The sequence below is a fragment of the Tachyglossus aculeatus genome, chromosome X4 (genome assembly GCF_015852505.1).
Source record: "Tachyglossus aculeatus isolate mTacAcu1 chromosome X4, mTacAcu1.pri, whole genome shotgun sequence".
In the NCBI taxonomy this organism is placed as follows: Eukaryota; Metazoa; Chordata; class Mammalia; order Monotremata; family Tachyglossidae; genus Tachyglossus; species Tachyglossus aculeatus.
The window spans coordinates 45,144,151-45,160,642 of NC_052098.1; the positions used below are offsets into that span (position 1 = coordinate 45,144,151).

At 44.8% G+C, this 16,492-nt stretch overlaps 1 protein-coding gene across 9 annotated transcripts in view; it reads left to right on the plus strand.

Moving 5' to 3' along the window:
- The window catches only part of SEMA6A (semaphorin 6A), a 131,673-nt gene that overhangs the window by 88,608 nt on the left and 26,573 nt on the right, over positions 1–16,492 (plus strand). For 2 of the 9 annotated variants that reach the window (XM_038770073.1, XM_038770074.1), the window contains exons 11-19: positions 1,005–1,136; positions 2,395–2,550; positions 3,494–3,670; positions 3,960–4,100; positions 4,208–4,288; positions 7,300–7,358; positions 9,194–9,352; positions 13,264–13,284; positions 13,416–13,466. In XM_038770073.1, the coding sequence (XP_038626001.1) occupies positions 1,005–1,136; positions 2,395–2,550; positions 3,494–3,670; positions 3,960–4,100; positions 4,208–4,288; positions 7,300–7,358; positions 9,194–9,352; positions 13,264–13,284; positions 13,416–13,466 (977 nt within the window). The other 7 variants (XM_038770075.1, XM_038770078.1, XM_038770077.1 and 4 more) reach the window with 5 other exon arrangements.

Consider the following 16,492-nt stretch of genomic DNA (forward strand, 5'->3'; position numbering starts at 1 on the left):
AATGTAGATGCATAATAGCCTGCTACTTAAAAGCCTGATTAAAACCCTTGGCCAGCTGGGGCCTCCTATTTATTTATTTGATAAAATTCAAGTCACTAAAGTCAGACACAAACAGGACAGTTAATGTGAAAATGGTAAAACCTGATGAAAAAATAATTTATACTTTCCCTCCATTGATGAAGAAAACTTTCCACGTCCTTTCAAACATGCCATGCCTGCGCTTTTTGGTTTGTTGGTTGGTTGGTTTTTTAATGGTATTTGTTAAGCACTTACTATATGCCAGGCACTGTACTAAGTACTGGGGTACATACAAGATAATCAGGTTGGACACAGACCATGTCCCGTATGGGGCTCACAGTCTCAATCCCCATTTTACAGATAAGGCAACTGAGGCACAGAGAAGTTAAGTGACTTGCCCATGATCACACAGCAGACAAGGTGCAGAGCCAGCATTAGACCCCAGGTCCTCTGAGTCCCAGGCCCATGCTCTTTCCACTAGGCCATGCTTCTCTGAGCTCTAATTCTAGGTCTAGATTATACTTTTTAATATAATTTTTCATTTATGGAAAGCTCCCTATTTGTAAAGTACTCTGGAGCCACTTATTTAGTTGTTATTCAACCTTATGCATTGAATCATTTAGGCAAAATTGAAATTTTAGTAACTAGCTTGATAGGTCACGCCTTCTTGTGTACAATCAATGGCAGAAAAGGATTTTCAAATGGCAGTGGGAGGAGTAAGGGTGACAAAGAATGTTCTTTGTTTGAGTTTACTATAATTAGCTTTTTCTTTAAGGCCACTTCACAAATAACATTGCCAGGAATTCTGCCTTGGTACAGTGAAACTTTTGCATGGGGCAGTTCCTTGTCACCAAAGCGCAGAGGTTAGGAAGTTACATAGTGAGCAACTTGTAATGGGAACACTTCTATAGAGCATGTTTTCCCAGGCAAAATTTTAGGCATGATTACAGTATGAGTAACATTTTCCGGGAAATGTCCTGTTACAGCATTCCTGGCTCTGCAGTCTGTGCCTATGACATGCTCGACATTGCCAATGTTTTTACCGGGAGATTCAAGGAGCAGAAGTCTCCAGATTCCACGTGGACACCGGTTCCCGATGAGCGCGTGCCCAAGCCCAGGTATGTGCTCCTTGGATGCATTATTGGTCAGGGGAAGGGCGGGAGGGCTGAAAATGAAGGCTTGCTTGGTTCTAAAGCCCAGTCTTGGGGTGAGGTCTTGGACTGGAGTAGCCTGACCATGGGCCCCGAAGGTCTCCAGAAATGAAGCTGGTTCCAGATTTTCTAACTCCCTTGGGGTGGGTTGAAGGGGAGGATTGGGGTTGGAAAGGAGGCTGGAATACCCCTGCGGGTCTTAGATCAAACCTGAGCCTACCCTCGAGCGGGACTCAAACCTCCATATCAACCCAAGATCCAGGCCAGTGTCCGGGACACGGGTGACATGGGACCTGCAGGCCTTTCTTGCTGAGGAAGCAATTAGTTTTAGGGCCTGTTTTGTGGATGTATGCTTTGCCAGCCATGACTTTTTTGCTTGGGTTTCCTGCGCATATCCACCCAGTCTTGAATCTCAGAATTTTCCAGCAAAAGCGTTGGTTGTTCCTGCTCCCCCGTAATCGGTCCCCCATTGTCCTGGCCTAACTGGGATTCTGAAAAATGTCCAAGGGACCAAAATTTCATCTAGAAGTCAGGACAGATTTGCATCCCCATTGCTAAAGGACACGGAGATTGCCTCTCAGTAGTGGGACTTTGGTAATTCCTTCATGCCTTCGGGGCTGGTGTGTGATTGGCTTTTCACACTTGTCAGAGGAACAAAATGTTCCCTGAGCCTTTAGTAATGGGGACGGTTCCATTGATGCCGGCTGGTGTGCGTACCCCCAGCTCGGTTCTGAATGGCTTTATTTCACACTTATTCGCTCCCCTCCCCCAGCTTGTCCAGCAAATGTTTGAATTTGTTCCCGGAGGTAGCATGCAGTGTGTGACAAGCAGAAGCATAGTCAGGCCTGAAGAGTGAGTGGTGTCCGTCCACTGAAATGTCCGCATTGATTACGCTGTTTAGATGTGCAGACCCTGCATTTATTCATTTGTTTTGAACTCTCTCATCTGCTTACTGAGATTTATGCATGCTGCTGGGAGCAAGCCAAATTGTTCCCAGCATAGGCAGAACTGAGCTCCGGACTCCCACGAAGGAATGAGTAGGCCCAGAGGAAATCTAAGTATACTTCGTTTGGTGGCATTCTGCATTGTTCAGCTTCCCCTACACGGCCTTTGGCACTTTCTTGTCTAATGCCAGATGCTTAGAGAGGCAGATCAGTCAGAAGATTTGCTCCAAAGCACTAAATAAGCTTTAACCCCCCACCTCCCCACCTCCTGTTTTATTTAGGCCAGGTTGCTGTGCTGGCTCTGCAGCTTTGGAAAAGTACACGACCTCCAATGAGTTTCCTGATGATACTCTCAATTTCATCAAAACCCATCCTCTCATGGATGAAGCGGTGCCTTCTCTCGTCAACAGACCGTGGTTCCTGAGGACGATGGTCAGGTAAGGTTTATTCGAGCCCTTCTCGAATGGGCTCTCTCTCTAGACAGTAAGCTCATTGTGGGCAGGGAATGGGACTGTTGATTGTAATATTATACTCTCCCAAACGCTTAGTACAGTGCTCTGCACACAGTAAGCGCTCAATAAATATGTATGAATGAATGAATAAATGACTGTCTCCTCCCCTTGCTCTCAGTCTGTATTAATGAAACACAAAATTCCACATACGTTTTCTGTTGTTCTGGGCCCTGAGATCATTTAGACTGGTATAGTAGGACATGAGAGATGCTCCCAACTCACCTAAGCAACTTCCCATAGAGAAAAAAACCCCAAAAGCTAGCACTTTCAGCTATGCCGAGCTTAAGCCAGTTCACAGAAGAAAGAGCAGTTTTCTTCCGGGTCATCCCTTAAATCAGGATTGAAGAAAACTGCAGGGGGATTCATCAGATGGTCAGAGAATATAGACCATGCCAGTCCCAAAGCTATGTGGGAATAGGGGAGACTCCAGGGGTGCAGGAATGTGAGTTCTACTCTGGGGGTTTCAGTTCTGCCCTTCTTTAGCTTTTGATTCAACCTTTTCCGGGCAAAGGTTTCATCCTCCATTGCTGCCTTCATTGTTCCGTTCTGGAAGGGATGGTGAAACGCCCAGCTTGGTTACACACATTCAGTGTTACTCTTTTGGTGGAGGGTCTTGGGTTTGGATTTTTTGACGTGCGTGTGTGCACACACAAGCACACACACTCCCCACCCATTGGAACACACCTTCCCCCAGTTTGGAGTTGCACCAGTGCTCTGATTGACAATTACAGAACCCAACCAGCTTGAAAGCATTATACATTTCTCTTTAAGTTATTACTAGAAAGCTAAGAAATAATCGTTTGAAGTGGGAAAAGTGACAGTAATGATAGACTCATCCAGAAGTAAAAATGCAATGCTCTCATTTCAGATACCGCCTGACCAAAATTGCAGTAGATACTGCTGCTGGGCCATATCAGAATCACACTGTGGTTTTCCTGGGATCAGAGAAGGGAATCATCTTGAAGTTTTTGGCCAGGACAGGAAACAGTGGTTTCCTAAATGACAGCCTTTTCCTGGAGGAGATGAACGTTTACAATCCTGAAAAGTGTGTACAATGTTTGTTTGTTTTAATAGACATTCATTAGAAGACATTGATGCTTCTTTGTTGCAGTGGCTCATTCCATGAGGAGAAAATGGTTACAGAATCTCATTTTGTATAGCTATTAGGTGATCTGAAAGATGACTTATTAAAGTCTCTTAAGTGTGACTAACATTTCTGCTTGCAAAAGAAAAAAGATAAATCCCAGAGTGTACTCAGATTAAGAAATCACCTTGTCTAGAAAAATGACTCCAAAGATTTCCAATTGTGACATCAGCCTGCCTTGTCCAATCAGGTGCAGCTATGATGGGGTGGAAGACAAGAGAATTATGGGCATGCAGCTGGACAAAGTGAGCAGTTCTCTGTATGTGGCATTCTCTACCTGTGTGATAAAGGTTCCATTGGGCCGGTGTGAACGTCACGGAAAGTGCAAAAAGTAGGTATTTTGGGTCATTCATTCAGTCAGTCAGTCCGTCCCCATTGAAATCTTTACGATGGTAAGAAATGAATTCCAAGTGGTTCATAATCATCTCCTTCTTGCAGGACCTGTATAGCATCCAGAGATCCATACTGTGGTTGGATGAAGGAAGGAGGCTATTGCTCCCATCTGTCCCCCGGTACCAAGTAAGTAGTCAAAGATTTGGAGCTAACAGGGATTTGTAGCTTTAGGAGTTTTGTAAATTTCACATGTGTAGAGATCCACTTGTGCAAATGGTATCAGGCCTTTTGGCTATCATCCTATAGAACTGCACAATGCCCTGTGAGAAGAAAGAAAACCCAGTGTTTTCCTAGTACGCCCCAGAGACAAAGGGCATCGCAGCAATCCTGGACTATCATCAAGCCATAAGCAGCTGAGTATGAAAGCTATGGGGTGGCAATTAGATTTCCGGGGAAGTTGTCTAGCCAGAACAGAAGTAGCACTTCTAATTTACTGTACCCGACCTGGAGAAATTGCAGAACCCTCATTAAGCGATGTGTGGGTACAGCAAGCACAGTGTTTACATCCAATAAGCCTCTTCTCCCACAGAGAAGTATAGTTGACCCTGGTTCTCTACAGGTAGCCAATCAATTGCAGGCAACTTGCCAATGAAAGAGTTAGATCAGGCAGTTTTCCCATTTAATTTTGGTCTTCCTTGTTAACTTGGCTCTAGATGTTTTAATAATTGTTAAAAGAGCTGCTTTTTGCCTATTGCTAACAACAGCTGCAGGGGTTTGGGGTCGGGAGGGGCGGTCTCAGCAATCAAATCAGAGACAGTAATAGGTATACATGTTAGAAAGAGTGCATGTGTGTGTGTATGTGTGTGTGTGTGGGGGGGGGTTGTATGCATACAACAGCCACATACCCAAACAGCAAACAAGATGCCCAAAAGAAACATTTTAAAGACCCAAAGAAACAAAACTTCAAATGACGGAACATGGCTATGGATGGTGGGGAGGCATCAAGTCAGCCTCGTATACTGCAATTAGACCTGAGCGAGTGTGTTAGAACAGAGGCCTTGAGACGATCCTGACATCAAGAGGGAAATATGAAAGTGGCAACTGGCATTGAGGGTAGCAAAATGCAGTTATGCAACAAGGGTGTGCACAGGATATGGAAGGGATTGCTACCCACACATCGGCCTTATCAGCAACGCTTAGCATCAATAAAATGCTTAGCATCCTCTTTTCAAATCAATGCATCAGTAACATTTAGTAGGCACTTTCAATGTGTGACACCTTGAGCTAAGCCTTGGAAAGAATTCATATTGGTAGTGGTTCAGCCATAGCCCCTGGCCCAGACAGCCTCCCAATCTAAAACAGGTAGGGGTAGGATAGACATACAGGGGGAGAATGTCAGACTAACATCAACAGATCAAAAATAGCAACAATAAGAATTGCAGTTCATTACAGTTCATTAGAGGAAATAGTACTTAGGATCAGTACTATGGCAAGCAGGGCCATTCCAAGTCCAGTCTGAAGGACAGTAGTACCTTGTCGTATGAGCTTTCGTGACTCGGAAAAGGCGCACTAAACATTGGGTTGAGTGTGGGCTGGGTATGGTGTCTCTTTGCTGAGCTGCTTTGTTCAAACATCCAGAAGATGTTGCATGGAACTCAGATGGAGCTTTGACCCCAAACATTCGTCAGGGAACTATCTGCTTGTGCCACACATACCAAATATAGAAAGCCTCTCTGTCCAGTGCCAGATGCCACAAACCTGCCTCCAGAATGTGTCATTGTGTGCCAGTTTTATAGGATACCATTCAGCTAAATTGAGGTGACCAGTTACCCAACAGTTAGCTCTGCAGTTATTCACCTCAGCCAAACGGTGCCCCGAAATATTGGTTCCCCAATATTGCATTGGGGAACAGGGACGGCATGAATAACTGAAATTCACAGATAATCCCAAATCTTCATTTAACCAAGTGTTCACACCTTCCTCTTCCTCTTCCTCCTCCATCAAACCTTTCACCAGAGCTGTCAGTCGGTCTTTTAACCGTTTCTCACATGGCATTGTCTGTTCTCTGATGTTTTACTTTAGACTTCTTTGATTGTCCTTGCCCACTCCCTGATGGAAGTGCTGATGGGCAAGGAACTAACTAGAAGCCAGGGTGTCGGGGAGGAGGGGCAACAACAAAGGGCCTGGATTATCCTCAAAAGGAATGATCATTTCCTGAATAATCCAAAATTGACTGTATATATACATCAAGCAATGATATTTATTGAGCGCTGTGAAAGAGCATGGGCCTGGGAGCCAGAGGACCCTGGGCAAGTCACTTCACTTCCCTGTGCCTCAGTTTCCTCATCTGTAAAATGGGGATTCAATACCTCTTTTCCCTCCTACTTAAGTCTGTGAGCCCCATATGGGACAGGGACTGTGGCTGACCTGATTATCTTGTACTTATCCCAGTGCTTAGTACATTGCTTGGCGCATAGTAGATGTTTAACAAATACCACAATTATTATTATCATCATCATCATCTTTATTATCATCATTACTACTACTATTACTGTATGCTGTATGCTGAGCACTGTACTAAGTGCTTGGGAGAGTACGGTACAGTAACCAGTAGAAACAAACCTGATTAGCTTGTATTTACCCCAGCACTTAGTACGGTGCCTGGCACATAGTAAGCTCTTAGCAAATATCATTTAAAAAAAGGAGCTTACAATTTAGAGGGGGATACAGCCAACCAAATAAATTATAGATAGGGGAATAAATAATAATAATAATAATGGTATTTGTTAAGCGCTTACTATCTGCAAAGCACTGTTTTAAGCGCTGGGGAGGTCACAAGGTGATCAGGTTGTCCTGGGGGGTGCTCACAGTTTTAATCCCCATTTTACAGATGAGGTAACTGAGGCACAGAGAAGTTAAGTGACTTGCCCAAAGTCACACAGCTGACAGGTGGTGCAGCGGGATTTGAACCCATGACCTCTGACTCCAAAGCCTGTGCTCTTTCCACTGAGCCATGCTGCTTCTCTAATAAATACATCTACTGCTTCTTGGTGAACACTCCGACCAAAGGTTTTCATTTTAAAGCATCAGGTAGATTTCAAGTGAGTTTCCTAGGTTGTGGGACCTCGTTCTCATAGAACTAGAATGTGGCTTCTGAGTTGTGGGTCACACTGTTATGTTTCTTTTTTGTTATTTAGACTAGCGTTCGAGCAGGACATTGAACACGGCAATACAGATGGTCTGGGTGATTGCCAGAGTAAGTAAAGCTTTTACCCTTTGTTTATCTTGGGTCAAAGATTCTTTTCCGATGCCCAGAAGCACTATTACCTGCATGGGTTCTGTGTGGATGGCGCCGAAAAATGTAACAATAGCAGTGACCACACTTAAAATTACAGACCAATATATATATATGCATAGACGTATACATATATATGTATATAGATGTGTGTGTTTATCTAGTATACATTTTTTTTAAGTCAGTGTTGTCAGTTTTGTTGATGTGGATGCTGGCACCCGTTTTAGTGGCTGTTATGTTGTGGGACAAATTCAGTTCTGAAGAGTATTAATTATAGTAGGCGTTTAAAAGTCTTGTCAGCATTTCCACCACAAACTGTGGTTTTTTTGTTGTTTATATAATGGGCTTTAGCACTCAAGGCCTCAGCCAGGTAGTTAAAAGAGCAGTTGTTGTTTGTTGTGCAAATATTGAAGTAGCCATTTTTAAGTGAGGAAGTCAAGAAAATAAGAGAAGTCTGTATTGCTTTCATGTTCTCTCGAAGGTGGGTATGGGTCTCCGTCAGCCCACCAATTAGGTAGGCCCCTCCCAGGATGCCGGCGGAATCCAAGCTGCTGTAAAAAGCTTCAGGGAGGAGACTTGGGACCCACCCAGGGGTCCAGCTCCCGGCCCCCAGGGTACCTGTGCAGGGTAGCCCCTCCCTCTCCAGATTTCCTTTCTCCGCTAGAGGAATCACACTGCAATCTGAAGCTCCTCCAGTGACCTTCAGAAGAAGCCCTCTACCGCAAGGTAAGCCATACTTTGACCCAGAACAGGGTAGGGGGACAAAATCGTCCTCTCTCCTCCTCACCCTAGCAGACGGGGTGCCCGCACCATATTAGTCAGCTAAAGGGGTGCCTCCCCTCTTCCTCTCCTGCCTAGGCAAGGCGGGTGAGGGAGGTGGGGGAATGGTTTTCCAGTCTGGGATAACACTGGCCTCTCCAGACTGCCACCAGAAGACCCTCTCCAATCTCCCCCTGTCTGCTAGGGTGAGGGTCCCCCACCTCCCTTCATCGAAGGGCTTGCTGCCTTCTGGGCAGACCCTCTCTGCCAGGAATGCTGGTCTATCCTGGAAAACCCCCAACATAGCAAAGAGCCCAGCAGCGGGGAAAGAAAGATGTCTCCAATGCGGAATCAGACCTCCTCCCCGCCGGGGCAGTGCAGGCTGCTTGCTGGTTTGCTCACTTCCTCTACCACAGATTCAGATGGCAGGGAAGCCTTTCCATTGTCTAGCTTGGACTCACCTTCCTAGCTAGACTGGTGGCCACCATCTGGAATAGTCACACATGGGAGACAGGCACCATCTTGTGCTTTTTTCCCTACGGTGTAAGGTGGAGGAAGGATGTGCGTGTGACTTGCAAGCAGCCCACTCCTTTACTCTTCCTCCATCCCCCTTCTGACTGGGAGAACCAGAGTTTGCCCTGTAGAGAAACCGAGACAGCTTTTCCCAAGATCTTGAGATTGTTAAAAAGCAGAACCCTTTTTTTCCTCCTTGCTGGAAAAATAGGACTGCTGACTGTCTCCCTTTTGCTCCAAGGCAGGACTGGAGAGGGAGTTCTCAGAAGGAAAGTTCCCCTCTCTGGGGGACTGAAGGACAGAGCCTGGGGACAGGAACCTTTGAGGGGAGGGTCCCCAAAGGCAAAGCCGCCCCTTCTCTGCCACCACCCCCAAAATATTTAAGGGAGTTTAGAAGGAGACACCTTTCCTGCCCACCTTCAGGAGCTTCCCCCCTTCCTATCGACTAGAAGTCTGCCTGCCCTGCCTAGGAGCCACCCGTCAGCTTCTCACTACTCTGGCGGCTTCCCTTCTCCTGCTTGTAGGTGCCATGGCTTGGACCACTAAGCCTGCAGCCCGAAAGTGCCTATCAAGCGGATCAAGGCTTTCCAAGGGACCAGACGGAGCGGTACAAACGCTGCATGGATCGCACCGCTCTGCTGGAGCCGGATGCACCCCTGCCTCCCGTGGGAACCCCGGACGAGGTAAGCCGCTCTGCGCCGACCACAGCACCAGCTGGCCCCACCCCGGTCCCCCCGGGCGCACCCACAACCTCTGCCTCCTCCAAGCCGACGGAGGCATCCATGCCGGCGGACACCTTGGCACGACCCCCGGTCCACCCACGGCGAGACCCCTGCCATCCCGCCTCCACCGGCCCTGGCCCGCTCGGCTGCTTCGCGTGAGGCGGGACCCGTGCTGCGTCCCCGGAGACCTCCTCCACTTCGGATTCCGCATGTGGCAAGAGAGGCCGGGCATAGACTCCATCCGCCGGAGATCCGTCTGCCGGAGACTCACCTCCCTCCACCTTCCTGGCCAGCAGTGAACCGAAGGGGCATGAGAACACCTACCCATCGGCCTCTCGGGCAGATGAAAAGTCTTAATAAGGTGGAGGAAGAGGGTGGCCTCAATAGGCCGGCCATATGCTCTGGGCCCCTGGGGCAGGAGTGCGACTCCTTCCTTCACCCCAAGAATTCCAAGCTGGTGGCTTCGCCCTGAGGTAATGGCATCATTCGCCTCAAGATGAAGGATCCCATGTGGAAACTTTCTGGAAGCCTTCTAATTCACTTTCGTACACCCGGGAAGAGCTGTGCCCGATACAGAGGGATACAGCAAAATTCTTGAAGACCCCAGAAGATGATTGCATTGTCGGAGGTGTGGTGGAGAACGAGGGAAAACCCCACTCTGTGTCTTCGAATGCGGCAGCAGACACCGTGGCCGAAGTGCTAGAGCAGTCCTCTGTCTGGGTCTACCATGCTGTGTGCAGAGCGGCCAGAGTAGCAAGCTACCTCATCTAAATCACTCAATCTCGTGTAGGCTGTGGGCCAAAACAAAGGGCAGACTACCCAAGGACTCACTCCCCCACAAGATGCTTGAGGAACCTAAGCTACTGTCGAAACTTTCTGTCAGGGAGAAGACCTAGAACCTGCCCAAATGGATACAGGCTCCGTTTCCGTGGATACATGCACAAGGAAGCCCTCCCTTCGCAGATTTCCACATGGAGCAGGACGTAGTCTAATGTACTGGAAAAATACACTTAAGCGGTTGTCATATACATATACACATGTACATATGTGTGTGTATGTGTGTGGGGGGGTAGAAACCGATCTCAACTGGATGCAGAAACAGGCCTCGAATGGATACATGTCAAGAACTGGCTTCATCCAGATGCAGTGTATGCATATGCACAGAAAGCGACCTCATCTGAGGGACAGGCAGGTGGGATGCGATGAGCTGACGAGACCACATCTCTTCAGAGAACAAAGGTTGCAAGTAAGTAACCTCTGTTTCTCTTAAAGGTGGACAGAGGTCTTGTCAGCTCATCAGCTGGGCAGACTGTGTGGCTATTGGATGTTCCCTGGAAGGAGGAGATTGAGGCCATCATTGGAACAGGTTCTAGAGGACTGAGTAGCTGAGGAGAGGTTTTTCGGTGGAGTGCTGGGTCCAGGCAGTAGTGTTTGGCAGAGGTTAGTGGTGTAGACCAGGTTACTGTCTCGCATCTGTCACCTGGGTTTGTTTAGTAGATTGCCTTGTCAGTCAGTTTGGATGCTGGTCTTGTTGAAGCAGAATCTAATGCAATCTGTGAGGCACTTGGAAAGGGTTTATTGGCAAACTGGCTGGCCTATGAGTTGAGGGCTAAATTAAATGAATAGCTGCTTATGTTGCCCATTGTGCGTTGTTTTGCTTACGTTGGTACTTTTTAGTCAACTAGGGGGTGCAGCACTGCCTCCCTGTTGCCACTTTGCAGTTCAGGAAAGTAGACTGGGGAGACGATTTGTTGGTTTCTGTGGAATTCAAGTCTCCCTGAAGACAATGTATGCCTTAAAAGGTTAGCCCTGTTTTCTTGAAATCGTGTGTTCTACACAGTTTGTACTAACCATTTTTAAGTGAGAAAATTAAGAAAATAAGTCTATGCTTTCATGTGTTGGGTTATTTCTGTTCACTCTGATGATGTTTTCTTAAGGGAATGTTACAAGCCAAACCATCTTTTGGCATTTGAAAATCAGGTAGAGAAGGGTAAATACTGTAGAAAAGGATGACTGAATTTTCTTAATGTTTGAAAATCACCAACTGCCATTATTTTGTTTAAATGGGTTAACTGTACATTTATGCTAACTTTCGGGGAGCACCTAAACTAAACTTCTGTAGTTCGTCAGAGTTTTCTAAGTCACCTTTCTGTGCCACATCTTCGCAAATAGGATCCATGTCAAAGTTCTGTTCAGTGGGACTTGAGGAGAAGTTGAACTGTTCAGGAACTTGACATTCTCAAACACCCTCAAAGTATCCTCATAGCCCCAAGGCAAGGAATGGTATTTCAGCTGCTAAAAATGATTTTTGATTCACGTTGATGGTATGTTCCTTTAAATCCACCAGGTTAAAAAAATAAAAATTGAAGGATTTGACCTGTAAAATGCCATAGAGAAAAAATAATCCTAAAGGGATGAATTTCCTAGGTGCTCTGTAGGGATGTTGGATGAACAAGTGGGATTTAGGGTGACTCCCTCTGACATTTGTGGAGGCATGAAATGAAATTCCAACAAACCACCCTTCGCATTCTGGAAATTCAAAGAGGAGGCTCCTGTTCCTTCTTGAACTCAGTTCCCTTGGAGATCTGAATGTACCCAGATAGAGTGGAGTCAGTCCCAGGAAATCTTCTCCCAGAATTTCCTACCCCTTGGTGAAAAATCAAAAACCTTAGTAATGGTCGCATCCTGGAGTTAGATTTTCTCTGTCTGCAGGTACTACATAATTTTGGATTTGAGAAATTCACGTAGGCTGAACCACCAGCATTATAAGACATGTACTGTGCAATCTTTGTGCATGCCTATATGTGTCAGGTACAAAAATTAGCCCAGACTTGAGGCCCACCAGCCATCAGGCAGTGGACTTACAAGGAATTGAGTACACACGGCTTCTCCTTCTTCTGATCGAGAAGTTGGTGGAAATTTATGTTCATGGGAGAATGTTGTGTTGTATGCTTGGCTCTAGGCAAACCCTTTGTGTTTAATTAATGCAGCATTATGGGATGCAGAAGGAGGAGGTGGGAATAGATGGGGAGTGACCTTGGCAAATGTAGACAGTACCACCAACATTTTATCCAGGTGAATGTGGGTTTTTTTTGAACATAGATTTTGGCCCCTTCTCTGCTGTTGCTCAGTTGTGTTTTCTCTTCCACATACTGGTGGTATCAAGCACACACCCGCTCCTCAGCTTATGGTATAACTGAGTCCCAGCCTCATACTCAGCTTCCAGCTCCAACATTATCCATTGATTTCTTTCCAACTGGCCTCACTTCCAGGTAGAAGATAGGGCCTACTGATCGGTCCCCAGAGCTGGAAGAGGGTGACCTTCATTTTACTTCCCTTCCACCTTTCTCTCCTGAAACCCATCTCCTGTCCAGGATCCTATTGCAGCCTTACATAAAGCTTTGCCCCCCACAAGACTCCCCCTGCACACGCATGCACCATCACTCATACAGGTAAAGTTGAAGTGTAGGTATGTATAACCCCCATGAACCTACAGCTGTGAGGTAATGCAAAACCCTTCTGTTTTCTTTCTAGAGCATTGTCCCTGAGTGAGAATTTCAGGTTCAGTTTCAAATTCCCAAAATCCAGATAGTGGCTCAGTTACGTTTCCTTCTGGCCAGACTTCTAGCCTCTCTGCAGACTGGACTCCCATTGGCGGAGGAGAAATGAGCCTGTGAAACAGGGGCGTGAATTTTGTTAGGTATAAACAGTTTAGGAATAGTTTCACAATACAGATGCAGAGAAAAGAATGTTTACCTAATGTTGATGGCTCTTTACTGGTGTGGTTATTGTTTGCTTAATTGTTTTTAATATGTAAGTCACTCTTGTAGAAAATGATATATTAAGTAACTTTTTTCCTCTTTATCTTTCAGATTCTTTTGTGGCACTAAATGGTAAGGATTATATTAATCTCCTCATTTAATATTGACCCAGTTCTATTTGGGAAAAGTATTTTTACTAATCCCTAAGTATTTCCATGCCTTGCTTTTAAAAGGAAATTTGACCTTATTTATTTTTTTCATAGACATTTCCACTACTCCACCAGATCATGAAATGTATTACAACTCAGTGTATGGTCAGTTTATGGATATTTAAGTTTTTTTTCCCAAGTCATCCATTCTTCTAGCTGATAGGTCCCTTCCCTAAACATCATGCCTTCCTTGTTTAACGGGCCCAATTCACTAAACTTGTTTTTCCATTCTGCCCTGCTCCAAAAATGACCATGTTCAATTATGGTAGTTTTTGTGTGAAACTAAGTCGATCCACCATATCTCATTTAACTTTGTTCACCAAGCCCTAAATTTTCAATCTATCTGCTATAAAATGTCCAAGACAAAATAATATTAAATGAAAGGGATGGAACATGCAGTGAGTAAAAAGACCACAGGAAGGTAACATCGGAGGTGTTTCCCCTAAAACCCCTGTGGACCACAGTCCCAAAGCTTTGCTGGTGCCAACTGTCCATGCCAGAAAACTGTGACACTCATCCCTCCTCCACAGGAAGACTTTCCATGGACTTTATAGATGAATTTGCTGTTAGTTGGGACACTGCAACCGAAGGCCAACCCCATTCAACAAAATTTGAAAACATAGTTAAGGGATTTTTTGTTAATCATGTTAGGAACCATGTGAAACAGTGTTGGCAATGCTTTCAAACAATTTGAAGAACATACCAAAACGTCAGTCTTAATGTCTGTAAAATGCACAACAGAATGAAGTTGGTCTAAAAAGTGATAGAATATACTGAACTCTTTATTCAGACAGTTCTGAATTCAGTAGTTCCATTTCTAATTCATAAAAGTACCCCCAGTGTTCATTGTACTGTACAGAACTGTCCACGTGGTTTGCATTTGTAAGAATGATATGGAAAACATGCAATGGCCATATGCAGGCAAATATAAACTTTGCATTACATGGCAGATTGTATGTTTCACTTTCACACAAAGCCATAATTCTGAATTTTGAAGAGAGCTTATGCAGTGTAGCACTTCCAGGTCAGATTTGCCTGCAGTATTTTGTTCTAAGCAAAGTGGCCATAATAAAGCTAAATAATATCTCTATCGTGATTTGGGAGAAAATATATTGTTTGCTGCACAACAAAGAGAAAGGTTCCATAACCTTTCTGGGCCGCCCACTCTCAGCCTATGCCCAGGTGCTCTAACCAAACTGCAGTAATTTTAAGAGGCCCTCAGCACTGATCAGCAGTTGGGACTGAGGTAGACTACGGCAGAGCCTTGTTTGGTTGACCACGGCAGGCCTTAGGCCATAAAAGAGGCCTCCAACACTAGGAAAGAAACAGAAGGAGCTGCTGCCTAAAATGATCTCTCAAGCAAGGGTCTAAGTCAAAAAGAGACCCCAGTAACATCTGCCCCTCTCACCCTGAGGCTTTAAGATCATTTATTACAATCAAGTCCTCTAATTGGATAATGCTTATCAGGTAGAATGGGGAAATGCTGACCCTGCACTTAGCAGGAACACTGTTCCCCAGACAAATCTGAACATGCAGTCCCTAGGTAATTGCTCAGACTGGGAGAATTAGAATTAGAGCACAGGATCCTGACCCCTTTCTGACACCATTAACCAAGCTGAGATCTTCTTATTGTTTCATTGCCTGGCAGAAAACAAAAACAAAACACACACACACACATATACACACAAAAAAGGGAAGCAGATGTAGACATTTTGCCACGTAAGCCCTTCCATATAGGAGCTTATTTATCCTAGATTTCTGATCGCTTGCTGTCCCTGAAATCCTCTGAAATGTCAAGTTTATGATGAGTGACAACATTGTCAGGTGGCCAGTCCAACACCGGACCTCTTTCCTAATCGAATGCAGGAGATGGGGCTGCTGGGAATCTAATAGAGACTGGCTGGGGTCACACCACTTCACAGGATGCAAAACATAAACTAAAATGCATTGACCTCAGGGGTATTGTCTCTCATGGGTGTTAATGTAAAAAGCCAAAATTATGGTTCAAGCCTAGCACTTTTCAGGTCAGCCTGAAGAAGTCTGGGTCAGCCAGCTGGGTAGACCGTTGAAGCCCTTTGAATCAAATGGACTTTTGACGCCCAAAGTTAGGACGCCTAGTTTCAGATAAAAACCAATGCTTTACAACTGGAGTTATATATGAAGTACTTTCATTAGTGAATTGGGCCTTGAATTTTCCCCTTCTTTCTTCTGTAGTTTTGATTTAGCTTTTCTCTAAAATAGTTATTAACAAAATAGTCTACAATCTTAACAACTTAAGGATATTGAGGAACTAACTGATGCATATTGAGGAGTCAGCTTTGTTTCCAAAGAAATCATCTTGCCTTGATTTTATAAGGATAATTTAAGATGGGCTCCAGTTATAGAAATATGACCTTTCTCATTTGCCTTCATGGCCACTGATAGCAACAAAATTATGGTTTCCAAGTTCGTCGACATGCAATGCTGCAGCTACAAATGATTGCCCATTCTTGTAGTAGTATTGTGGTCACGCAGTCTCTTAGGGAATGCATAACAAATGATGCAACTGCTTAAATCAGATTTTAGAGAAGCATAAGAGGTTTCCTTTACACATTGTTTGAACTTTGAGAACTACTACACATCTTAGTCAACTCTGATTTTAAGATAAGGTCTGCAGCTTAGTGATGTTCATTCAGCGGGATGATTTTTGAAAATTTTTTTAAAAGTCAGGTATGTCTGCTGAATATTGTTTAATTCACTACTGAGATGTGTTTTATGGAATTCAACAACATGTGTAAAAGATTACTACAGTTTTGTTTTCATGCTGCCCTGCTTTTTCTGAGTAAATCAAAAGAAGCATAGTCTCTCTAGACTGAGTATAGAAAAATCACTTACTCAGTATGCACTAGACTAACATATTAGTGATACAGAGAATAGGCTGATTGCTCACATTTGTGTAGTACACTTTCCTACCTTATTACCATCTGGTCCACATTAATTCCTCTCATAGCCATAGCTTTCCATTACCAATGAGTTCTCCACGTATTTGTAGCATATGGTCTCGGAAATCTTTCTTCAGAGAATGTGTCCCTTAGGCATACATTTCCTTTAGATTACCGTATTAAGAAATGTTCTCCCTTAACCATGCTTAT